This window comes from Ceratotherium simum, chromosome 4 (assembly GCF_057802395.1).
Source record: "Ceratotherium simum simum isolate JZ-2026a chromosome 4, ASM5780239v1, whole genome shotgun sequence".
In the NCBI taxonomy this organism is placed as follows: domain Eukaryota; kingdom Metazoa; phylum Chordata; class Mammalia; order Perissodactyla; family Rhinocerotidae; genus Ceratotherium; species Ceratotherium simum.
Genome location: NC_141903.1, coordinates 47,277,347 through 47,303,413, shown reverse-complemented (window position 1 = coordinate 47,303,413; position 26,067 = coordinate 47,277,347). Strand labels below are relative to the sequence as shown.

The window sequence follows — 26,067 nt, the reverse complement described above, 5'->3', positions numbered from 1 at the left end:
ACATAATACACAACAGTAAACCCATGGTCAATTGTGACATAACTGTGCCCCAAAAGCGTTTCCTTCTCATGTAAATATACTGGAATGAGAGGCTTACATCTGTGGTTTGTTTTGGAGAAGGCTGCCATAAAGCACTGATGGACTGCCCAGGAAATTCAGAGTCTGTACTTTCAAAGGTACACAAACTGCCTTTAAAATTAGGGTAGGTTCCAGTTTGAGTGCATCCAGATGACCAGGTAAGTGCTGAGAAGGAAGGTGCCCATAAGCTTAGGGTGACAAATTACCCAGCTATGGGCTGTTTAACCATCTGGGGTGGGTGGGCTGCGTTGACCCCAGTAGAAGGTCCATGGTGGTCAGAGAGTGGGCTGCCCAATGATTTGAGCTTAGTGTTTCTGGAAATGGAGGAGAGTGTAGGCCCTTGATCAGAAAGGGCCTGTTAGTCTTCATGGCAGGATCATGACATTCAAGGCTGCTCGCTCAAATTTCTGAGGCTAGAAAGCAGATGCCACAGGCTGAGTGCCAGAGAGATTTGGGTACGAAAATACAAGCTTTTAAACTCACACAGATGTGCTTTTCTCCAAAAAGCCCTGAACATGCCAAAGTGGATCAGGGTTTTTTTCGTTCCCCTTTTTTTTTTTTTTTAAACTTGATTCTCTGATTTCTATTCTGTCCTGCTGCTGCTTGGTGCTACTCATGAACGTAAGGGAGGCAGGCTGGAAAGCCTGCTGCTCAGGGCCAAGGGCAGGAAGAGGTAGAACATAGACAATTACTAATGAAGAGCTCCGGCAGTACAAGAAGTCTGGAATCTGGAAATATTCCAGAAAAGCTGGATTTCAAGTCGAGAGGCCCTTCCCCCATGATGCTCAGCATTAGGTAAGCAGAGAGGTAGCTGTGGGTGCAGGCAGGCAGCACCTTCTTCTATAGCACAGGGAGCAGGTCGCGAGCTCTGGGGCCAGGCACAGGGGACTTGAATCCCCATCCTCCACCTAGTGGCTCTCTGACTTTGGAGGGTTTGTTTGCTGTCTCCAAGCTTCAGTTTCCTTGTTTGCAAAACGTGAGTAATGATATCTGAGATAATGCATAAAAAGCACTTAGCACAATGCCTGACACACACGTTAGTGTTCTCGGCCTGTTATTTCTGATGTGTTAAATATGGGAAAGGAGACGATAATTTTGTGACACTCCTTAGATATGAGAAACGAGGGGGCAAAAAAGAGGTTGGGCTATTTCTCTCGTTCTCACAGGCTGCACCACCTTAGAATATCAGAATGTGGGGCTCCACCCAGACCTAAGGAATCAGAGCATACAGTTTAACAAGATCCCCAGGTGATTTGCATGTACATTCAAGCCCGAGAAGCACTCCTTCAAGGAACACAAGTGGTCAACGATTTAGTGGGTCTCCTGGTTCCTGGGCCAGAAAACACAAAAATCAGCCCACTTGTTTAGACAAACAAATAAGATCTTATTATGCATTAATCTATCTTAACTGCTGTTAACCACCACAGTTTGCAGGCAAATTCAATCAATATGAAGAAAGTACCATATGAAGATGACTCCTTATCAGGGAAAATAAAGGAAGTTGGGCAGAATACAGGAGGGACCACGGCTTGCAACTGCTCTGGGTTAATGCCAGCTCCATCTCCAGGAGCTCCAAGTCACTCCCTCCCCGCAACGGGATAGAAGAGGAAAAAACGAGGTTTGATTTAGAGAAGTAAAGAGGCAGCGAAGAAAAAACAAACATAAGCCAAAAAGAAGCTATGGCAATATTAACCTTGGGAACTTCATTTAGATATTTCCTAAATTTCCAAGGTTTTAAGGAGAGAGGAGGAAGAAAGAGCACAAGGCCACTATTTTAAAATTACTACTCCTTCTGGGATGGTTTACTTGAAGTGTTTTCATTTATTCATCCAAGGATATTTATTAACCTCCTATCATGGGCAAGGTCTGTACAGACTTGTGGTCACATGGGTGGCACAAGGAGGGCTAGAATATATTAGCATCCACCTCTCCCCGTCAGGGAGGTGACAGGCTGTGGCCCAAAGTTTGCTGTAAAGTCACAGCAGGCTTTGGGAAATCTTCTCATTATGTAATTTTATTCTGCCCTTTCTCTCTGGAGGTTATGGTGCAACCCAAGCATATTGATGGGGCCAGGGCTTTGTAAGTTGCATTCCCCAAAATGGGCCCAGCTCTCTGATCCCTGATTGCGCTGGGGAAGAGAAGAGGACTGTGTGGGAGTAAATCAACTCAGAGAAATGCCCCGCACAGGATCAGTGAACACCCTCGGGCTGCCCTGGGCTGTTTGGGGGTGTTTAAACCAGCCCACAGAGAACCTTGGCCGGACAGCATTCTATTGGAGGTTTCTCCCCTTTATAGCGAGAATTTACATGATTAACCCATGGGACTGGGAGTCAGCTGGAGGAACCGGATTGTTCATTCATTTCGGTCTGTGATTTAACCCAAGTTTCTGTGCTGGGCACTGGTTGCAGTGACAGAGAATGGAGGGGCTTCCTGTGGGTCACTGCCCTCTAAACCGGGGCTAATACGAATTCCACCGTGGACAATCTCTTAACGCTTAGTGCAGACTCAGTTCTCATCTGGCTCTCTTGGTGTCTGTGCACAGACTTCAAATGGTTTGTGACACGAACAGTGATGTTTCTGGGGCACCTCTCCCCTGAGCTCTCAGAGTGGAGTTGGCTGTGGCCGTGGCCTCCTGGCTCTTAGACGCTTGCGTTTCCACACAGCAGGTTCCAGAAGGCAGAACTCCCCAAGTTTGTGTCCAGACGGGGCCTCGTGGCCACGTAAGCCGGCAAGGAACTCCAAAGGCACTTTCGGGTGTGCAGTGCAGGTGCGTGTCCCTCTTCACAGTGCCCAGGAGGCCCTTCCAGGAAGGCTCTCTGAGGAGCCAGGCTGGCACTGACGCCGTGTTTGTTTATCTAAGACATTTTCACAGCATATTCTCCTTAAGCTTGACAGCTTGTTTACAATGGGTTTCTGCTGGAGGGCAGTTTCCAGAAGCTGTCAGCTTCTGAATTATGGCTCTTGCCAGGGCCGCTCAGCACAGCATTTATCTGGGAAGGACTTAGTCTAGACTCCGTAACCTATTGCTGAGCTGATGCCGCAGCACGTTTTTCACACCAGTCAAAGGGGACAAATGCCTTTCTTTCCCTCCAGCTGCTCTGCATTTTACGGAGGGCTGGGGGGCGGTGGGAGCTGGGGGAGCAGGGCAGAAAACTCAGTGCTTTTGCTGGGTGCTCTGATATACGTTACTGATGTTATCCCATCTAATCCTCACTACAGCCCATTGACCCAGGGGTTATCAATCATTTTTAACATAAAAGGAAGGATGATCAGAGAGGTTAAGTACCCTGTTTGAAGTTACACAGCTATTAGGATGCTAAATCTTGAGTTTGAACACAGGGCCTTTGGATTCTAAATGCATGTGCTTTTCACTACGCAGCATTGCCTCTTGGCAACATTTCTGGAATGAAGTATATTATCACTCTCCTGAAAGAGCCTACTCCAGGTACCTTTCCCACGCAAACCTTCCTTTCACCTGAGATGGGAGATGAAACAGGGTCACACCCATTTTTCTCTAGGTAATCTTTTTCTTTTCTTCCTTCTGCTCCCCCTCTCCCCTTTTATTTCTTTCTTGTTGGGTAAGTGTATGCTCTACAAAGCAGGTTTTCAAAAACGTCTTAAATTGGTTTAAAAGCCCAGCATTTGGGTCTACATCTTCATCCATCCTTCATCTTAGGAACTCTCTAAGAAAAATCACAGACTAGTAAACCTCTAAACATGGTAAAAACTTCACTTGATTATTTTCCAAAGTATGTTCCCGTGTAGTCTTTCACTTCAATCTCATAAGGCCCGGAGAAGTTGGCACGATGGGTTTCACTATCATCCCCACTTTACAGATGAGGACACTGAGGCCCAGAGAAGTGCAATGACTTTCCCAAGGTGGCGCAGTTGACAGGGAGTTAGACAGTGCTAGGCAGATGATTTAATTTCTTATTTCTAACCCTCTTATCATCACAGTGTCCTTGTGACTTCTGAGTCAGTTTCACTGCCTGAGTCACAACCAATCAGGACACATTTTGGAAGCGTAGACTTCTAAAGGAGGCAATAATAGTTTCGCTTGGGGGCTTCATTAGGCTAGGAATGAATGCCTAAACTAACTAGAAGGCTTGGATAAAGTTTGCAGCATCAGACCACTCCCTATTTACCAAGGCTCAAGTCATGTCCTTCTTCCTGAGACTGAAATATGTCCCCCATTCACTGTCTGAATGCTCTTACCCGAGGGGAGGTACAGAGCTGGAAGAGCCACGCGATGAACAAGAGGGAAATGAGCAGTGGGTTGTGGTCAGGGTTGTAGGAATGGCAGCTGGTGGAACAGGGTTTGGGAGACAGAGGGAGGGGGGAAGTGCGAGCGCTAGAGGCTTCCTCATGTTGACACTGTGCGTGACATGGGAATGTACACTTTAGACAGGAAAGACATAGTGAATAACAATGGAACGTGCTCAGATTAGAAGCGAGCAGGCACAGAAGAGTAATGCCAGGAAGCAGGGGGCCCGGTTTCTGAAACTATTCTAGGGGATAGTGACGTTCTTCCCTGCAGGTCCCAGGGAGAATCATAGGGAGAGGGATCACGTGCTGCACTTTGTGGGTGCTGCCAGTGGGTGCCTGAGCAATCAACTTACTTCATGAGTAAGGATGAAAAAACAGAGATGTTTAAAAATGCTTCCTCATATACAGTGGGAACACTGGGAAATGGTTGTTCTTTGGTGGAGGCTTCCCAGCTAGATAAATGAGTGTATGGGCAGCAGAGTCAATATCCCAACGCACAGAATAATCATCAGGCAAAGTGCAGCTCCACTCCAAGAAAGACTTTAGGCTGTGTCAGGATGTAAGGAGAAAACAAGCAGCAGGAGGATTCACGATCTGTGCAGGCAGCAGCGGCCAAGTGCATCATTCATAATACACTACGATCCCAGCAAAAGTAGGCACATAAGAGAAAGCAAACACCATGCCTCCTAACAGATGGAGTCCGAGACCCCTGGAGGAGAGAAATGCCCGGGCTGTGTGTCTTTGACTGATGGGCTCTCTGAAGCAGGGGGTTTTCCTGTACTTGATCTGCTCTTCCCAGCAGTGCACACACGTACACACACACACATGCGCGCGCGCGGTACTAAACCAAACCACATGCTCTCGCATTTGGTCTGTCCTCTACCGAGCAGGTAAGATGTGTTACAGACAAGCGGGAAGGCTGTGCCAGCTGTGGGGCTGCCAGCTCCAGCTGGCCTGATGCCCCCGGGCCATGGGCCATACTTACTAGTGTCCAAAAGAGGTAAATAGTGAAGAGTGCGACAGTGAGTGCAATCAGTCCAACGGCTTCGAGCCGACTACTAAAGTGCAGGTGGTCCACGGCGCCCCGCAGGCACAGCCAGCCTGAGATGGTGGCCAGGGGAGTTATGAACAAGAAGCACACCATGTCTCCAAACAGGGTCCGCTTCTCATGCTGGGGGCCTGGGTTTCTGAGCCACTGCCAGGGAAAGGGAGACAGAGAAAAACAAGGAAAAGGTTAAATACCAGTGCGGAGTGGAGACACTACTTTGAGGTTGTCTTGGTCTTCAGAATCTGGGAAAAGTCATTTCTAACCTGTTTTGAAATCACAAGGAAGCATTAAGGGCTCATTCGCATGCCCCTGCCCCTTGAATAATAGTGATTATGATAATAATGTAATATGACAATAGCAATTATGATAATAATAAATAATAGTAATAATAAAAGTGTCCTTGCTGTAGATGGCTTTCTGTTTTTGAAAATAGTTCAATGGTTACTATTATGAATCACAATGACCCTATGTGAAACGTAGAGAGGATGTTATTTTTAGAAGGTAACAGTTGAGGTGCAAGAAGTTCTGTCCCGTGGTCAAAGCCTTCCAAGGTCTTGACTCTGGGAATGTTTGCAGAAAAGAGATACTCAGCAGGCTTGGGTTGCTCAAATCCTGCACATTCCCAAGAAAGAGCTGGTTTCAAGATTGGCTCCTTGAGTTCTGAGTCCTTGTGATATTCTGCCTGACAAGAGTGTTTTTCTATGCCTGAGGCCTTGGGTTACACGGTACCAGTGTGACCAAATAGTTTATGCCAAAGTGTGATTTCTGCTGAACACCTATTTTTGCCCTGGGGAGCTGGAGTTTGAGCAGCTGGGGTCAGTCACGCAGGTGCTGTATGCCTATGTGACTGACCCCAATAAATACTCTGGACACCAAAGCTCGGTGAGTGTTATCCTGGTTGATAACACTTTGCATGTGCTGTCACAAATTGTTGCTGGAAAAATTAAGCACATCTGTGTGACATCATTGGGAGGGGACACCTGGGAGCTTGTGACTGGTTTCTCCTAGACTTCACCCATGCACTTTTTCCCTCTGCTGATTCTCATCTGTGTCCTTTTGCTGTAATAAACCATAACCATGATTATAAGAGCTTTTCTGAATCCTGTGAGTCCTTCTAGTCAATCACTGAACCTGAGGGTGGTCTTGAAGACCTCCCCCCCTAGAATGAGACTCATCTGACTCCATGAACTCAGTAATGACCCCTCCCTCAAGTTTTAGGACCCTGAACCTCCTACTTAGGACCCTCTGACATCTTAAGTGTGCTATCATCTTGATTGAGCCAACCCCAAAAAGGATGGCAAAAACTTTGTGCTTGTTGAAAGACCAGAGATGAGAATTTCTACAGGATAGGAAACAGGGCTGTTGTCCTCCCACTTGGAGAATTGCTGAAAGCCTGCTGAAATGTTTTCCATAATCCATTCTAGGAAAAGTCATGCTTACACACTGGTGTCAGTAATAGTGGTAATGAGGCCTTTTGGCTTTTCTTCAGCTTAGCATTGAAACATGTCCCCAAATAATTTGACATTCCCGTCTCACTATCCCATGTAGTAATGACAGAGGACAAGGAGTCCAGAGAAGGAGTGGGGTCAAACACAGATGATGGGTGGGGGCTGGGAGAGACAGTGGCTGACTCCGTCTTCCATCTCGTCCCACCAACAAACGGCCTAACGCTGCTGTGGGCTGGCTTGCCAAACAAGCTGAGCAGACACCCCAAGTGGCGGGGCAGCAATTCCCACAAAACCGTTGGTGGGAGGGAAAGGACTATGATAGGGGAGACAAGAGTGGGCGGAGCTGACTGGAGAGAAGGGAAGGCCATGCTCAAGGGCAGAAGGAAGAGACGGAAGAGCCGCAAAGAGGGCAAGCAAGTCGAGAAAAGAGCAGTGTAAGGGCAGCAAAAGCCTCGAGGAGTGAGCAGAGAAACAGGAGGGAAAAGGCACAGAAGCAAGCTCTCTGGGAGGTGCCCGTCCCCCAGTGTTTGCCTGAGGGAGGTATTAATGACCTGGAATGCCCGACATCCCTCTTTCGAGGGACAGCCCACCTTAAACATGGGCTGAGGCGCTGAAAGTCAACCTCAGCTCAAAAATGGACCTGTATAAATACTAAAAACTAGATAATGGGCAGCTGACTTGTCTGTGACTGTAAATATAGCATTATAAAAATTTAATATAAATACCAAAGTGATCAAGTGCAAATGATATTAACCCTGCCACGTGTTGTCATGCCACCTCAGACATCTCAGCAGCTTCAAAGAAATTCAAAGAGTTCTTATTAATTAACATGTTCTTGTCTAAATCCTGGGAATACTGCTATGAAGCGGAGAGTAGAAATCGGGCATTATTATCCCAATTTTACAGAGGCTCAGCAAGGTCAATGATTGCTCCAGGTGACTCGGGGTTGAACTGAGAAGAGGATCAGGATCTGTCCACTCTTGTTTAGATGTCCTATCAGTGAAATATTTGAAAATTAAAATTGCAAGACATTTAGCAATCCTGATTCTTAAACAATGGTGCCCAAAATACAGCCACCTGACTCCCTGCTTCCCTGGAGGCAGATCCGTAAGCCCAGCCTACTTTCCTCTGTATCCGCACTTGTTGGAACAGAGGTTCTCAGTAAACGTGACAGATGTGTGCAGACAACCTAACCTCATTGGCTAAGACTTCCCCCATTTCCTTTTGCTTGGAAATTCTGAATACATTTTATTAAAATGAATTTAGTGCTTTACTTACTTATGTGGTCCTTGACATTACCCAAAGAAATGACTCACCTTCTGGAAGGAGGTAATTATGAATCACTACTTATCTCTGTCTGATGTAAAATAAACTGCAAAGGCAAACTAGAAATTGTTCCCAGTATCCTATTTCCTAATTGTTCTCTGATCTTCTATATTCCTGAAAAATTTCCAGGCCATTTTATATGTCCATGATCACCCAATGCCTGGAGTCCACATCTTATTAACTCTCTCTATATATTTTTGGCTCAGCTTACTCTTTGTGTTGTTTGCTCCTGGGTCATATTTAAGTATGAAGTTCTTTAAACAGGTACTATTATGTTAAAATCTGTGACTCCTTCAGAACCTCAAGTGTTATTTATCTCTTACACAAATGCAGGCCCCATGAACAAGACCAGTGGCAATAATCTGTTATTGAGAAAAAAACTGCCCTGTGCCATGGTAACAACCTCTGCCAAAGTATCCAAATAGGTTGATACAGGGTATTTATACAAGCAGAGTTTATAGCAGAGAAAATTTGATTACAGCTCAATTTTCCAGCAAAAGAGGACTATCTAAATAAATTATGGGATTTACTTAAAGTAGAATATGATATAGTAATTTCAAATGATGATGTACATTTTATATTTACTGACATGATATACTGCTGAGTAGAAAAAGAATTCTACTGGACAGAATGTGATCCTTTATATGTAATAATGTATTTACATACACACAGACATTTACATTTACATAGATGTAGTGGATTTACATAGACAAAGACCAGAAGGATACCCAGCAAAATAGTGGCTATTCTTGGTGGTGGAATCATGAGTGGTCTTTAATTTGTTTCTTTTCGTATATATTTTCTTGTTTTTCTGAAGTGATCATGGATTACCTGTGGAAATATGTATGTATGTATTAGCTGTGTACAAAGCATCTAGAGAGATGGAGACACACACACACACACACACACACACACACGGAGAGTCAAGGGAGCCAGGGGAGGGAGGTGTCTAGCTAGTGTACAGCAAACTATAGCAGTAAAAAATCTACCGCTGAGCTATGGCTGCGGCAAGCTCGGTGCTAGAAATTTGGAATTTATGATGCAATATCTCACTGAGTCTTCACAGTAACCCTGTGAAGCAGGTGCCAACATTATCACCATTTTATAGACGCACACACTGGGGAGCCAAGAGTTTAGTCACTCACCTAAGGATAGATGGCAAGTGGGTGTTAGAGGTGGGATTCAAACCAGCCTCACTTCTCTGTTCCCTGCTTTTTCCATCTTTACATTTTCTTTCTGCACCAAATGGCATTTGTGTGTGTGTGTATGCGTGCACACGTGCACATGCATGCACCCACTAGATTTTTTGCAATTTTCAGCTGGGTGGGATATGGTAATAAGTCCTACTGTTTTATTGATAGATCAGGTAGCTGAATGGTTGGCTGGCCAGGACGTTATCATGGAAATTTTATAAAATATTCTTAGGCTGCTGTTCTATATTAATTCTTTTACCAAGCCACAATGAGGTCCATTTTCTGGGTGTTTAATCACAGCTACATTATCATGTATTTTGGCCTAATTCATAATAGACAAAAGGTTGATATCAGTTATTGTTCAATTACATTTCTTGCTCTTACATGTACTTTGCCTCTCTTATCACTTATATTTATTGTACATAGAGTATTATACCTATTCTGTAGCAGTATCTTCATGGCCCGAACATTCCATAAAAAGCAGGCCGAGGCAGATTGGCAGGTTTGTGTGTCCGTCTTCCCACCTGACCTGAGGTGGGCCCTTATCTTTATATCATTGGCATGTCGCACATTCAACATTCACAATGTTGAATGAATGACCATAGCTTATGTTTACTCACACCTTATGATACGGCCAGTATTGGCTTATATGCTACATGAAGTAGTTGATTTACTCTTCAATAATCTTTGAAAGAGGTACCATTATTATCACCACCATTTTTTTATTTCATTAATAAATTTATATATTTTTTGGTTTATTGTGGTAACATTGGTTTACAATATTGTATAAATTTCAGGTGTACATCATTATACTTCTGTTTCTGCATGGATTACATCATGTTCTCATGTTCACCACTCAAATACTAATTACAATCCTTCACCGCACACATGTGCCTAATTATCCCTTTCACCCTCCTCCCTCTCCCCTTCCCCTCTGGTAACCACCAATCCAATCTCTGTCTCTATGTGTTTGTTTGTTGTTGCTGTTATCTACTACTTAATGAGTGAGATCATACGGTATTTGACCTTCTCCCTCTGACTTATTTCACTTTGCATAATACCCTCAATGTCCATCCATGTTGTCAGAAATGGCTGGATTTCATCGTTTCTTATGGCTGAGTAGTACTCCATCGTGTATAAATACCACATCTTCTTTATCCATTCTTCCCTTGATGGGCACTTAGGTTGCTTCCACGTCTTGGCTATTGTGAATAACGCCACAATGAACAGAGGGGTGCATGTATCTTTACGCATTTCACCACCATTTTATAGATAGGGAAACTGAGGCACAGAGAAGTTAAATAATTTGTAGAAGATTGGCCTTGGCTTTGATCCATGTAATCTATCTCCAAAGACTGTGCTCCTAACCACTCTATCATTATTTTTAGTTAAAAGAAAAAAATACTGAAGGGGAAGTGAGGGCATGAAGAGGAAAAGAAGAGGCTCACACCTTAACCGTTCTTATCAGTGCACAAAGGAATATTTACTTATGGTTCCCTTGGTATGAGATACCAGTTAAATTATCCTGCCACTTGTGCACACTTTTGTAGCTAATAATTCTTGAAGACTCTTTAGTTTAACCTTAGTCCTCAGGTTACACTGGTGGTGGTGGGGGGGACGGGTTAGCTATATTTTAAAAGCTGAGGTCATCGGTTGAGAATACTAATTTGTATGGCATCTTTCACTGGGCAGCCCACCCATATGGCGGCCAAGGGATGTGTGGGCAGTCCGGGCACCCTTCCTGCCTTTTGTTCTCCGGTTCCAGCAGAAACATAAAGCAGATAGAGACGGTGCTACTGAAAGCCTTGGCAGTGAGCTGCCTATTTTTCTGTGGTGATCTCATTCCAATCACTAACTTGTTCCCAAATTATAAGATTGATCTACTCTTGGAAATAGCTATGAAACCAACCAACCAACCAGCTAAACAAAACAGAAACTTCACCGTGATCAGCAGCGTAGGGCCTGAGACAGCAGAGGGAATTAGAGCAGCATTCCACTACCAGTGACACAGCATCATTCACTGGCTGTAAATGCACATCCGAGGTGAGCCAAGCACTAGTGGCTACTTTCAAGGTGGGTTAACTTCAGGTTCAGATCTAATTACAGTGTCAATCTGTTAAATCCCCTACTGGTGGGTAGGGGTGAAGGGGGGGCAGTGCTACAGGACATTAGATTCTGCTTCGCAGGCTGTGAGTTAATCAGCTTAAATCCCCTAGGTAGACAGGACATCAAGTAGGTCAGTTTGTACTAGAACCAGATTACACTCTGGTGGCTAATAGCTCTGATCGATTACCACCTTCCCCATGAATCTTCTTAATGAGAAACATCATGAGAATGAAAGAAACTGATAGAAGGGGATAACTGACAGAACCGTAACAAATTTATGGAGCAGAAAAAAAAAAAAACGAAGGCATGGTCTCACAATGTTTACTCACTTGGGTTTATCTGCCTGAGTGTGTCCTGTTAATCTGACACTTGGCAGAGTTATTAACCCAGTGCTTGCCTTTCTTGGGATGGGTCTTATTCCAAGCCCAAAACATCCTACGCTAAGCTGTCTTGCTGGCCTGAGGAGCCGCAATGTGAAAGGGGCAGTGTGGTGATCAGGTGATATATGACAGATCCTTGGCATGATTTAAAACCAAAGATGAAACCTGGAAATCAAGCATTTCAATGAACTTGAAACATAGCAGAGAACAGAAACAAACAAATAAATGCCTACCAGTGTTTTAAACCCCGAACTCCACAGTCTGTCAGTGAATTTCCAGGACAGCTGAAGTCACACAGAAGGAAATTCTGACTCCAGGGGTGCTCAGGAGATGCTTGCTCCAGATACCTACCAAACCAGGCTGGAGGCAATGTACCTCAAATGACAACTTCATGGAGGATCTGCTCATGACCCTGGAAAGTCAGCCTCCAGCCTTGGCCTCTCTCCAAAGCTCCAGATGTGCATATTCCACGGCCCACTCCACATCTTCATGGAGATGACTAAGAGACAACTCCAACTTAGCCTGTCCAGAACAGCACTCTTGATTTAGCACTTACCTTACCACCCATTTTCCCTCCAAGTCTCCTCCATATCAGTAAATGATAATGCCATCCACCCAGTTGCTCAGTCATCCTGTTTCCTTTCTGTGTCTTACCCCACACATCCAGCCCTTCAGTAAGTCCTATTGGCATTCCCTTCAACATACATCTGGAATCTGCACTTCTCTCCATTTCCACTTCCACCATCCCTGAGCCACCATCATTTCCTCCGTGGGAGGCAACAGCTTCCCTGCTTCCACTCTGGCCACCCTACAGTCCAGTTCCAAAACAACAGTCACAGTGACCTTGTTAAAAATATGAATCAGATCATGTTGCTCCTTTGCTTAAAACTCTCCAACGGTTGGACTAAACGCCAGACTCTTTACCTGGGACTGCAAGAAGACCTGGCCTCATCCCTGCATCTCCTATTACCTCTCCCCCTTCATTTCCAATCCTGACATGTGGCTGTTCCCATATGGGGAACGGCTTTGCCATATTCTTGCATGGTTGGCTTCTTCTCATCATTTAGGTCTCAGTTCAAATGGTACCTTCTCATTGAAAACACTCCTTGCACCTGCAATCATTACCTGGCTATATTTTCTACAGAGCACATGACCCTCTGTGAAATGATGCTACTTATTTATTTGTCTGTTTACTTGTTTATTTTTTGCTCCCCACTTCAAGGAGAGCTCCATGATGGCCATTCATTCTTGTATGCCTCAATCCAAGAACAGTGCTGGATCATAGTAGCTGCTTAATGAAAATGAATGAAAAACCTCTGAGGTGCCGGTAGCCCTGACCAGAAACGACCTTACAATACTACCAATTAAATCGATTGGTAAGGAGAAACTTTGTTGGAGTGTAAACATCACGTCACCAAGTTCACTGCTTTTAGCTTTCTAGACTAGAGATAGCATTCCTTATGTATCGCTCTTTTGAGTTTTCCAAGAAAAATATCTACACGTTATTTTGTTGCTGCAGGGTGAAAAACCTGTAGTTTCTGTTCAAGCTTTTTTTCTAAGATGTAAACAACCATGGGATACTATCTATTTTTCCATAGATCATGAAATAGCATGAGAAATCCAGCAAATTATTCAAGGTCTTTTGTATTGTTTTAGTCACAATTACTATCTTTTTTCCTTGAAGAAAACTACCTTGAAATATATGACAAAAAGACAATATCAAATGTCCATTTAAAAATTATACAACTCTAGTTCAATCAAAAATATGTACTGAGTGCCTATTGTGTGCCAGATATTTTTACCAAATTTAATAACACCAGGTGGTGTTATTATTCCCATTCTGAATTGGGATTTTAAGCCCCAGTGAGGTTGTTAATCGTTCAAGGTTACACGTGGAGAAGCTAGTATTCAAAATCTTTAGCCTACGGTTCTTTCAGCTGTTTCCTTCTGCTTGCTTTAGCACTACACAAAATCTTGATCCTAACTTTTGTTCCCTCCTACAATGGATAGGGAGATAAAACATGGGCTTGGAAGCAGGACACGGGACACTGCTTCCAGCTGCATCCCACCCGCCCTTGACTCCCCCAAATGCTGTGTGACATTTATCAAGCTCTTTCACCTCTCTGGGGGAGTAAAAAATAGAAGTCTCCCTCAAAGGAGTGAGGAAGGTACAGCTTTGAGGGGAGTGGTGAAGAACCCTCTCTAGTTGTCTTAAGTTCCCACTTTTGTTCAAAACACCAGGTTCAACCAAAGAGTGTATGTGTCATCCTTTAGCCCAACTCTTCTGAGCTCTAGGTTTGCGTATCCTGCTGCGTCTTAGATCTCTCTCCACCTGTTTAATAAACATCTCAAGCTTTACGAGGTCCACAATGGAACACTGGATTCACCTCCACCACCCCAACTCTCCCACACACCGACTTCTCTCCCAGGTCGTCTCCCACCAGTACATGGCAACACCCACGCCTGTGGCTCTCACAAACAACCTCAGTGCCCTCCTCATTCACCCTCTCCTCATTCCCCTGCCCCTACATCCAATCTCTCAGCAGTTCCTGTCACTTCTTCCGGAATACATCTTGAACATGTTCACATCTCCCTGTCTCTAGTGCCTCTGCTCTTTTCCAAGCCACCCTCATCTTTCACCTGAACCACATAATAGCCTCCTCGTTCCTCTATTTCTGTTATCTTAGAATCCTGTTTCTATAAAGCAGCAAGATCACTTCTCTTGCTTAAAATCCCCTAGTGGCTCCCCATTGCACTCAGCCTACAGCCTTGCCATGGCCCGCAAAGCCCTGCATGATGTAGCCCAGGTGTGTGTACTGGAGCTCCACAGACCCCCAAGGGGTCCGAGGATAGGATTCACGAGGTCTGTGATTTTTGAATGGGGGACAAAAATCACAACCTGTAATTGAAATTTAGCATTTCATCGAGTTACAGAGAAAATCTCAGTGGTATTAGCAGTACCTGTGACTCTGTCACCAATAGAAACCACAGATATTTCCTATCATATGACAAGTTGCAGACATCTTGACATAGTGCTGTGTCAAAGTTAGCCATTAGATCTGCCACAAAATGTGTGAAGGAAGCACTTATATTTTATATCACAACTTTGTCTTTTAAATATTTTGATAGCTGTATTGTAATGTAATTGGCTTTCTTTGCATTCCACATGCATTTTATCTTAGTCAATTAAAAACACGATTCTGAGATAGGATCCATAGGCTTGCAACAAACTGCCAGGGGGTCCTCAACAGAAAAGTTCAGGGACCTCGAATCTAGCTCCTTTGACCCCTCATACAATGCTCCTTCACAGTGTGTTTTCCTGTTTCAGAAGTACCACACTGGCCTGCTGCAGAGCCTTTGCAGTGGCTGTTCATTCTGCCTGGAACTTTTCTTCCCAGGCTTGTTCCTTCTCCTCGGTCATCTCTCCGTTCAAACGTCACCTCTTCGGAGGCTGTCACAAACTACCACACTCTCTCACCCAGTCGTTCCTCACCACAACAACTTGTTTTTTCCCTTTTATAACTTTTATCACTGTCAGAAATAATTTTTTTATTTATTTACTTGTTTATTCCATATCTTTCTTCCTAGCAGGTAAGCTCTATTAGTACACAACATTCTTCTGGCCTGTCCACAGTTACATTTCCATTTCCCAAAATATTTAACTTGTGCTTGATAAATATTGGCTGAAGAAATAAATGAATCCTTCCAAACCAGAGGATCACTTTGGGTAGAAATCAGATGAGTTTAGCTGAGGTGTATACATACATATATATAAGACCATTCACCCTGACTCTCCCGATCAGACATAGTAATTTTTGCCACAGACACAGGCCTAGCAGTTGCTCTGGCATTCACAGCTGTGATTTGGCTGAAGCATAAGTCACATTCAAGGACACCCTGGAGATCTGTGATGCTCCTTGGAGGACTTAGGCCAATAAGCCAATCAATGGTCTATAATGCTCCATAAATACTATATTTGTGTCTGGGACATTATAATTTGCCTCTGGCATTATTTAAACAAATGCTATACACACTCACACCAACAGTTTGAAATTTTCCAAAGATAAGATTTGCAACATAGCAGGATTAGATGGCAAAATAGTTTTATATATTCACTTGCAACTTCAGATATAAGCAAAATGAAAATCACTTCTAATTATTTTAGATCGTCACTGTGTAGATGTGATCTCAGCCAAATGGAGATTGCTTATCTGAACTATGAGAAGATGCTGCAGAATAATGTGGCATATGTGATCAACGTAAAGCCAGAAACATAAACAGAGGAGATAAACAACCAAGAGAGGATGGAGAGCAAGAAAATAGAAATTTCCAGAAGAAATTGATAAATAAAATGCACAGTGACAAAAACAAAAATGATTTACTCTGGGAGACAATCTATTCATACTGTGTTGTCTATTACAAACAGAATACAAACAGCAGCTCCCAGTCCTGAGCCCGGCTTCATTTTGGCTCTCATGGGGCCCCCGGCCCTCCAGTCGGTAAATTTGCTCACGTTTAACACTCTCTCTGCTGGCCTGCTGTTGGAGCCCAGGTTTCTGAAGCTTTGAATAATTGCTTCCAGCAGAAGGACAGGATCATAGGGTAAAAGGTACCAGGATAGTGTACCAGGAGTGAGCCCCAATTGGAACACTGGACAAAAGATGAGACTATGATGAATAACACGAATAAGGATAATAAATCCCTATTTTGATAATTAGGGATGTTTAAAAGAATAGAAAGGGAGAAATCAAATTCAAAACCAGGTCCTCAAAATGGGACCACATTTAAAATCTGTATCCCTTAGATGTAGTGAGAATGTGAGTATGAAAACTATCCAAGCAGAGGGTGGCAGAGGGATTTCAATGAACTACGACTTGAGTGTAGAACAGAAGATAAAAGAGACATTCTCACCAGGGCCAGGGCCACATACTCCAAAGCAAGCAAGAATGGGAACACTTTGAGAAAGGGAAAAATTTCTGCTAGAATGGAAGGACTGTGAGAACAGAGGAACTTTTAGATTCAGAGTCCCTATAGTCCAACGTTTTACAGCCAGCAAGGAGCCCAAATATTTGGAGAGCCTGGCTGACTTTGCTGACATGAGACACATCCAAGCAATGAATGGATCTTGGATCTCTCAAGGCTCCACTTGAGGCAATGGCTTCAGCTCATGAGCTGCAGTGTTTGGTGGCATCTCTTTATTTTTGTTCGAAATTCCATCCTCAAACTTCAAAGGGAGCGCACCGGCATTCAAGTAATTTGGATTGTGCTACACACTCCATGTCACATTGTTTAAGCTGTTCATGATTTTCAAGATTTCAGACATGTCCTTCCTTAGGCTCCTCACATCTAGATTAAAGTCTCCCTCTTTCTGTGCAGGCCAATGCAGCCCTCTGTTCTTACTGCTCCTCAGCCCTCTTTGGATACCCTTCATTAGGTAGGACGCTTAGAATATCAGAATACCAGGAAAAATAGGGCATGGTGTTATAAGACGGGAGGGCAACGTTTTCCATTTTGCTGGCATTCCTTCTCTTGATTATGTTCAATGTTTGTAGATCATTTTGCTATAGGTCTCACGGAGCTGTCTTCAGGGAAGACATTCTCAAAGGGTAGGGCCAACAGCTCAGATGACATGGGTCAGACATCAGGGACTGCCATTTACAGAAAGGCAAGCAGGAGATCGGCTGGATGAACACAGTGCTGTCTGTGGGAAAGCTCTGCTCTAACTGGAGACACACATACATTTTTAGCTTGGGTGATCCTGAGACATGTGCCCCTGCATTTATCCCCAAGGCAGAACCAAGCCAACCACGGAAGAACCCAAGTTAATAACCAGCACAGTCCTGTATATGTGCATAACTGAGTCACTAGCTTTCTCTTCAAGACCAGCAAATCATATCCACTGTTGTGGCACCCACAGAATTATAATGTGGCCTCCTCATAGAGGAGGGAATTTACAGTAGAGTGTTGAGAAGTTTCCTTTACTTTTCATGCTTAAAATGTTTTAAGGGTACAGGAGACACTTTTGGAAAATCTGTGTTCCCTTGCAGTTTACATAACTATCTTTCTAGATTGGGAGACCTTGGCCTAGGGGTGCAGGGCTTCAGAAAACCTGTGACCTCTTTGAAACTGTATTTGAACACTGGATGTCTGCGCATTTCAGGGGAGAGAGTTCAAGTCTTTTTTTCCATGGTATTTCTTTTTATTGAATATATTTGACACGTAACATTGTGTAAATTTAAGATGTACAATAAATTAATTTGATATATTCGTATATTTTTTGTAGTATGGTTACAATTGTAGCAATATTTAGCACCTCTATCACAGTGCATAATTATCCTTTCCTTTTAGTGGTTGGAATAATTAAGATCTAGTCTCTTAGCAGGTTTGATGATTATAGCACAATATAGTTGTCTACATTCATTATAAGAGTTCAAGCTTTTATCAGATTCTCAAACATCTTTGAGAGGAAGAAGCCCTGTTCCAGAGCATTTCTCTAAATTGTCTTAAGACACTCCTTGGTCCAGTTCAACTTTCCGAGGTTTGATGAATGTAAGAATATGGGCAGTAGGATTTGATTGCCTCCTGAGAATCCATTATTTCTCCTTAGACCTTAGTTAAAAAAAATCAACCTAGGGCACAATATTAAAAAAATTAATTGTATAGTTGTAGGGCAGCCGAATCAAGAAAGCAACCAAACTAAATTAATGGGCTTAAAGGAAGAAAAGGACTGTTACTGACCTAAGATGGCAAAATTCAGACAATACAAAAAAATCAATGTACAAATGATTTCTGTACAACAAAAGACTAAAAAATGAACAAAGTTTCATCACATAAACTGTGGTAGGGAAAAGGTTAAACTTTTAAGAGGGGAAAAAACCATCGACATCTCTATGTCGGTTTCATCCTTTCTAAAATGGAGATAGTTGTACATACAAATAATAGAACTTTCAAGTGCCTAGAACAGCAACGCAGGGTAAGGACTCTATAAATGATAAAGAATAGGAGTAGGAGTAGTATATTAAGGTAAATAGGATGTCGAGAAGGAATCAAAAATAAATAAAATTATAGCAAGGAAGGTTAAGATACATTTTCTATAAAATCCGAGACTAGACCTTGCAAACATTATGCTAAGTGAAGGAAGCCAGTCACAAAGGAGCATATACTGTAGGGTTCCATGTATAGGAAATGTCCAGAATAGGCAAATCCACAGAGATATAGGATAGATTCGTGGTTGCCTAGGGCTGGGGCAGGGGGCCGGGATGGGAGGACTAGAGAGTGAAGGCTGAAGTGTATGAGGTTTCCTTTTTTTTGGTGAGGAAGATTGGCCCTGAGCTAATATCTGTGCCAATCTTCCTCTATTTTGTACGTGGGATGCCACCACAGCATGACTTAATGAGTGGTGTGTAGGTCCGCGCCCAGGATCCGAACTCGTGAACCCGGGCTGCTGAAGCGGAACACGCAAACCTAACCACTACGCCACAGGGTCAGCTGAGGTTTCCTTTTAGAGTGATAAAAATGTTCTGAAATTGATTGCGGTGATGATTACACAACTCTGTGAATATACTAAATGTCACTAAATTGTACACTTTAAATGGGTGAACTGTATGGTATGTGGATTATATCTCAATAAAGCTGTTTAAAAAATATGAGACTGAAAAAACTCCCTTGGTAAAAGTAATGTGACGTGTCCTGTAGATGTCCCTAAAGAATCCCTCCAACTTGCATGAATTCTGGTTTGTAGATATTTCCTTTTGCCTTGCCATATCTTCATCTAATAGGGTTATTTTTCAGATATGTATCTGTCAGGTATGTCTTACAAACAGCTGAAAATGTGTATATTTTGATGAATGAATGACTTCTGGGTTTCAACATTAAAGTCATAGATTTTAAGCAGATGAGCCAGTGTTTAGAAAAATATTAGAGACATTTTATTACCTCCATCTCTCATGTCTTTTCTCCCATCATCTACCAGCTTTAATGCAAACAGTGAGTCTTTGGAAGCAGGCAAATTTGTTAGGAGGGGCTGCATTATTTTCTAGGATGGTGAATATTTTCCCTTCATCTCCCAATTTCTGCTTTTACTGATTCTTCCCAGATATAAGTCCTTAAATGCCTATAAATTCTATTTTACAACTATCCTGCTGCTCCTACCTGCCAGCATTTCATATATACTCTATTAGCCATTTTCCCTCAGAGCCCTAAAAGATTTTGAACCTCACCATTTATTCCGACTTTCTGTTTCTAACAGCATTGCTGGAAGTGAAGCACTAATAAAATAACGAGTAGAAAATATTTCCTTTTCTTCTTTTAATCTGACCTCAATCTTCACAAACAGATCTTTACACATTTTCGTAAGTGGCACACCGAAGAATTAAACCTGTTTCTCAGTACTCTAAACTAAAAGCTTCAAAAGCATTTTTTTCTCTTTCATGTTATATACACATAAATGTAACTTTCCTCTCACAGTGTAAACCTACCCCTCTAACTCTGTAATAATGGATTGCAAAGAAACAGTTTTATCCCAGACAATCTCCCAAGGTCCCCATCTCTTCGAGAATGAAGGCAGGCAGTGCTGAGGCACGGCACAGAAATACAAATTCAGTGGAAAAGGGAGGAAGCAAGCAAAACCATAAGACCAAACAGGGGTCTTTCTTATCTTTCTCCAAATCTGCTACACCTGTCAAGAAAGTGAAGCAAAGAACTGAGGCAATTATACAAATACTTCAAGAGAAAAACCAGTGTTTTCCTTCATGAGTTTGCAAAACCAGTTTTACCAATCTGAATTATCTAGATGACAGTCTTGAAAGAAATTTACCTCACAATGTGCAGAACTATACATAAGTGATTAACCTTTGCAACCATTCATGTAAGGAGGGAAAGTCTCTCAACAATTTTGAGTTCACCAGGCTTTCTAATAACATCTCTCCTTTAGCAGAAATCTCAGAAGAATTGGTGACATAATGACTAAGTAAAATGAAGACTCAAATGCAGAGAAAGAGTAGATGAGACGAAAAAAAGAAAGGGTATGTAAAGTCCCTTGAAAACTAAGAACGACTTTTCTGGCTTCTAATAGGGTGGTGAATCTAAGAGCTTTGTTTCCCAACTAGACTAGGGTATAAAGAAGCACTGAGAAGAAATGCCATTCCACTATCCCAGCACTCAATCTGGTGGAGCTTGAGTTTTCTTTTCTTTTTTTTCTAAATAGACCTTACTTTTTAGAGCAATTTTAGGTTCATAGAGCAATATTGAGTGCAAAGTACAGAGAGTTCTCATATACTTCCATATGGCCCCACACATGCATAGCCTTCCCCATGATCAGCATCCCCCACTAGAGTGGTACATTTGTTACAATCAATGAACCTACACTGACACATCAATATCACTCAGAGTCCATAGTTTACATTAGGGTTCACTCCTGGTGTTGTACATTCTATGGGTTTGGACAAATGTAGGATGACATGCATCCACCATTACGGTATTGTACAGAATAGGTTCACTGCCCTAAAAATCCTCTGAGCTCTGCCCATTCATCCCTCCCTCCATACTAACAGCTCTGGACTCAATAGACGAATTCAATGTCAAGAGGAAACCAGGGCTCTAATCATCACTTTTTTCATTTTTCCCTTTCTGAAGTACATCTAGTCCCTTAGGAAGGCTGGATATTGGTAAAGAAGCCCTCGGTTCTGTGTGCTTGCACTTGTGCATGTCAATGAGCAAGTGAAAGAAAGTACTTTTGAGCCAGGAAGGCAGAGGCCAGCTATGGTGGAAAGAGCATGGACTAAGGAGCCAGAAAAACCTGGATTATTCTTCTGCCTTCTTTACTTACTAGTCCTGTGGCAGAAAGTATTTAAGATCTCTGAAGAGTGACTTAACATCTCAGAGTCTCAGCTTCTTTATCTACAAAATGGGATACTATCAATTTTAGGGATACCTGAGACATTGAAATAAGATGGTTATATAAAGTACATAGCATGTGTATTTCCCCTTTGCCTAGGAAATGGGTAAATTAGAAGAAAAAAACTTTGAGGAGTGAACATCTTAAGGATAAAAATAGATGGACTCAAAGTGAAATTAATTCATGCCACTGGATTGGAGTGTCACATCAGGATCTGTGCCTATTCTGGAAAATGGAGTTCTTAGCACAAATGGGCATAGTAGGGTGTTATTCAATGAATAAACTACCACTGATCTCCCACTGCCCAACTGAAGATACTTCTCCACTTAGCTCATTCGACTACAATTGTCCATTAGGCAGCATTTAACCATAATCATGTACTGCTCACAATATTTCACACCATTATTTGTTTAAAAATGTATATTCTTTCTTTGGAGTTGAAAGTGTCAGTTGTTGACACTAAAAACTGAAGAGGCAAGAGGTGGGCTGGCAGAAGCCCTCGGCAGGGAGTTTTACGTATATTCTAAAACTCTGCATCTGAGATCTGCACCAGGGCTTCTGCGAGTTATGTTCCCTTCAGTTCAGCCCAGCCCCCTATGCCCACACAGGGCAGTTCCTGTGGGCTAATTGTGCCTTGTTATTCCAGCAGGACTCAGGAGAGAGATGATTACAAGTTATAGTTATTCAGTAACATTGCACTGCTCCTCTATCAGACTCCCCTTTACAAAGCTCTCCTGCCAGCTGCCCAGGGACATTTTCACCTCCACCACCGACCCCCCCAAACTCCCATATAATAACTTCTAATTGTCTGCCTTTCAAAGAAGTAGACCCCTTGGTGGCCAGCAGTAGCTGTACTATTTGTGCCTACATTTGGAGTCAGCTCAAAGGGTCTGGAATCTTTCAGGATTATCTGTCTCATTTGTTTCCTTTCTCTTATTCTTGGCCCAGATGTGCTTAAAGGAAAACTTGGCTGAATTTTCTCCTATATTTGAGACTACTGAGGATGAATTAGTGAAGACTACAGACATTTTCTCTCTGCACCGCACCCCCCACCTGCCCAGAGGCTGTTCCTTTAAAAGGTATGTTGCTAACAAATGCTAACATTTGTTAATTCTAGGTGGTGGATACACACCTGTTTTGATAAATTATTCTTTGTCCTCCTCTGTATTTTTTAAAACACAGAATAATTAAAATAAAAAAGTTGTGTGAACAATTCTTGGTGAATTGCATCTGTTTGTCTGCTCCTCGAGAGGTCCTCAGATGGGGAGAGGTAGGGGGCAGTGATGAGGACTGAGGGTGTGAATTCTAATTGTGTTTCAACCCAAGTTCACTGCAAGTATCAATACAATTTAAAATAATAGAATCTAGTCATGTAATTATTTTTATGCATGGAACTGGATTTCCCCTCCAAATTAATCCTTTACCAGCATTGGATGGGCTGAGAACACAGGCACTGAGCAGTTAGCTCACTTCCATCTGGCATGGCCATGTGAACACTTCGGTTGGCTTGCTTTTTTAATGAAGTGATTTTTAATGAAGCAAGCTGTGAATTTAATAGATACCCTAAAACAGCTTCTTTGTAACTAAGCTTTAAATAACGAAGCAACTGCCAAATTAGCCACCAAAACCAAGAGAAAAATTCAAGACCAAACACCTCAGGATCAAGGATTGCTGGACTTCAGTCATCAGGCACGTCATCTCAACTGATGGCACAGAGGATGGTGATTCAAGTCCACGTGGAGGCTGGTGGCCTGCTCAGCGACCTTATCAGAGGTCAAGGCAGTGCTCGGCCAACACTCAGGCACGCTGCAAGTGCGAGGTATTTGAACCGCTGTTATTCTCACCACTGTCCACGCTAGTCTACTGTCTCTTAGTGGTTCATTTCCCCTGTGATTTTGAACCAGCCATTTCAGCTCACTTAGAACGTGGGGACAATAGGAGGGAGATCATTAGATTCAGTCTATACTACCCTGAAAGAAAGATGTTGGCAGAAAGAAATGCACATAGTAGTAGGGAACTCTTTACAGGTGGGAGAAATCACCCAATTCTGGAACCTCAAATGTAAACAGTAGGCAGGTAATGCTAGAGAGTGAAGAGGGCTGGGTGGGTGTAAGCAAAAGGCAAGGTCTGGGGGAACTGGAGAGGGCACGTCCCACCTGAAGGCATTCAAATAAAAAAAAGTGTTAATTCAACAAAGCACACCTGTGTGCATGAATGCTGTTGCCAGTTTTCATGTTCTGCTTTATTCTACTGGTGAGAAAGCTAATGCATAAAGAAGAGAAATGGATTGTTTAGGTTCTCACTGCAGGTTGTGGGCAGCTACGACAGAAATCCGAGGCTCCCTGCGGCCAGCCAGTGCTGGTTGTACTAGTTATAGAACAGCAGCTATAGTTGTGATGTTAAGCCCTGCTTGGAAAAGTCACTGGCACAGATTTCACTCAGTGGGAGGGTCTTTGTTCTGTTATCCATAAAATAGACACAAAGTCCCTCAACAGGCTCCCCCTTCTGGTACTTGACATTTCCTTTGTCCTTCAGGCTACAACTACTTTGATTTGTGAGGCCTTAGCCTCGCCTGGAGCAGGTGGGAGGGTTGCCTCCGGTAGGCGGAGCTGGAAAGGAGGGGCTGACACTAAGGCTGGGAAGGCAGAGCACAGGAAGGACCTGTGCTCACTGCCCTTGAGCTCAGGTGGCAGCAGTCTGTGGTGCACAAGAGAGTGGGAAGTGGGAACTCCCGGTGGATTCAACCACATCCCTCCCACATTCCATTTCACAGACGCTGGGGTGTGGCCTTCTCTTCCATTTTGTCTCTCCAGAACACAGCATGGAGTGTGACAGAGAGGCCCCAATGCAGCTCCAGGAGACTTTCTTACTTGTTCCTCATTGAAGGATCTTGACCTAACATAACCACTGTAAACCTGTTTGTTCTAGCAGTTGCAATTGGGTAATATGATCTTCCCCCACAAGACTATGGTGAAGTGTTTGTACAGTGCTTGGATTCCTAAAAGCTTGACAAATGCTGGGGGGGGACCCCTGAATCTTTCCGAAGTGACCTGATCTGCCCCACCCCCAACCACACTTCTCTACCTCAGGCCAGTGTTCCCTGCCAAGCCTTGAAGCGCACATTTTCTCCTCACCAGTTACAGTGCATCCAGGGCTCCTGCCACCTGCCAGTCCTCAAAACCTGATTGAGGACTGATAACTGGAGTGGGGGGTGGGGAAGCCAGGATTTGTCAGAATCATCGCATTTGTTGTGTGGCTCAAAGCAGTGTTGCTAGTTTGTATTATATAACCCCTTGTCCAACTGTGTCTGTCTTGAACTTTAAGGGCAAGGGGTCAGTTTCTTTGATTTACAATCACAGGCCAAAAATACAATATATGGTTTGCAACTGGAGGAGAGGAGGTTCTCCATTCATCCATTTATTTAATGAACAGATGCTTCTTTTTTTTTTTTTTTTTAAAGATTTTATTTATTTTATTTTTTCCCCCCAAAGCCCCAGTAGATAGTTGTATGTCATAGCTGCACATCCTTCTAGTTGCTGTATGTGGGACTCGGCCTCAGGATGGACAGAGAAGTGGTGCCTCGATGCGCACCCGGGATCCGAACCCGGGCCACCAGCATTGCAGCGCGCGCACTTAACCACCAAGCCACAGGGCCGGCCCTTGATTGCTTATCACATGCTGGGATTATGGTCTAGCTACCTTACGCACTGGGCTGCAGGAGCTTGTCCACCTTCCTTCAAGGAATGGAATACGTGGTCCTTACGCCTGGGAAGCCCCAAATCATTTCACATCCCCTATGGTGTCACTTCCTAATCACCCCAATGCTACAAGGGTTTGCTGATGAAAATGAATACTCTGAAACCAAAAGCTCACATTTTTATTTAAATGAATGTATGATAAATCAAAACAAAACAAAACCCACTAGAATAAGAGTTCAGCAATGTCCCCACCTAAGTCTGATATATACATATTAGGGGGTGTAAGTGATGTCTTAGATCTATCAAACAGCAAGTGCCAAGGTACAAAGTGGTTTCTCCACAGCAGTTCAACTCTGCTTCCTGATGTGCAGCTGGAGATTACTCTGAAACCAGGGCACACTTTAAAATCATTTTCCTCCAGTGACTTAAAAAATCATAAACAAAAAGTTTGAAAAAAATCCTTAATCCTCATCTCCCTAGCTTTACATCCCATTATTCTGAGTAATCTATGTGAAAACACTCTCAGTTTCAATGTAGCTAAACCTCTGACTCCAGGGAATAGCTTTTAAATTGTTCATACAATTCTTATCAATCAGCTGGGTCTGTGTAAAGGAAATAGGAATCCAGAA

At 43.1% G+C, this 26,067-nt stretch overlaps 1 protein-coding gene across 1 annotated transcript in view; it reads right to left on the bottom strand.

The window, feature by feature from the left end:
- MARCHF3 (membrane associated ring-CH-type finger 3) overlaps positions 1–26,067 on the bottom strand; it is a 144,928-nt gene that overhangs the window by 9,861 nt on the left and 109,000 nt on the right. The window contains exon 4 of the mRNA XM_004420251.3: positions 5,330–5,539. Coding sequence (XP_004420308.1) covers positions 5,330–5,539 — 210 coding nt within the window. The remainder of the gene's footprint in view (positions 1–5,329; positions 5,540–26,067) is intronic.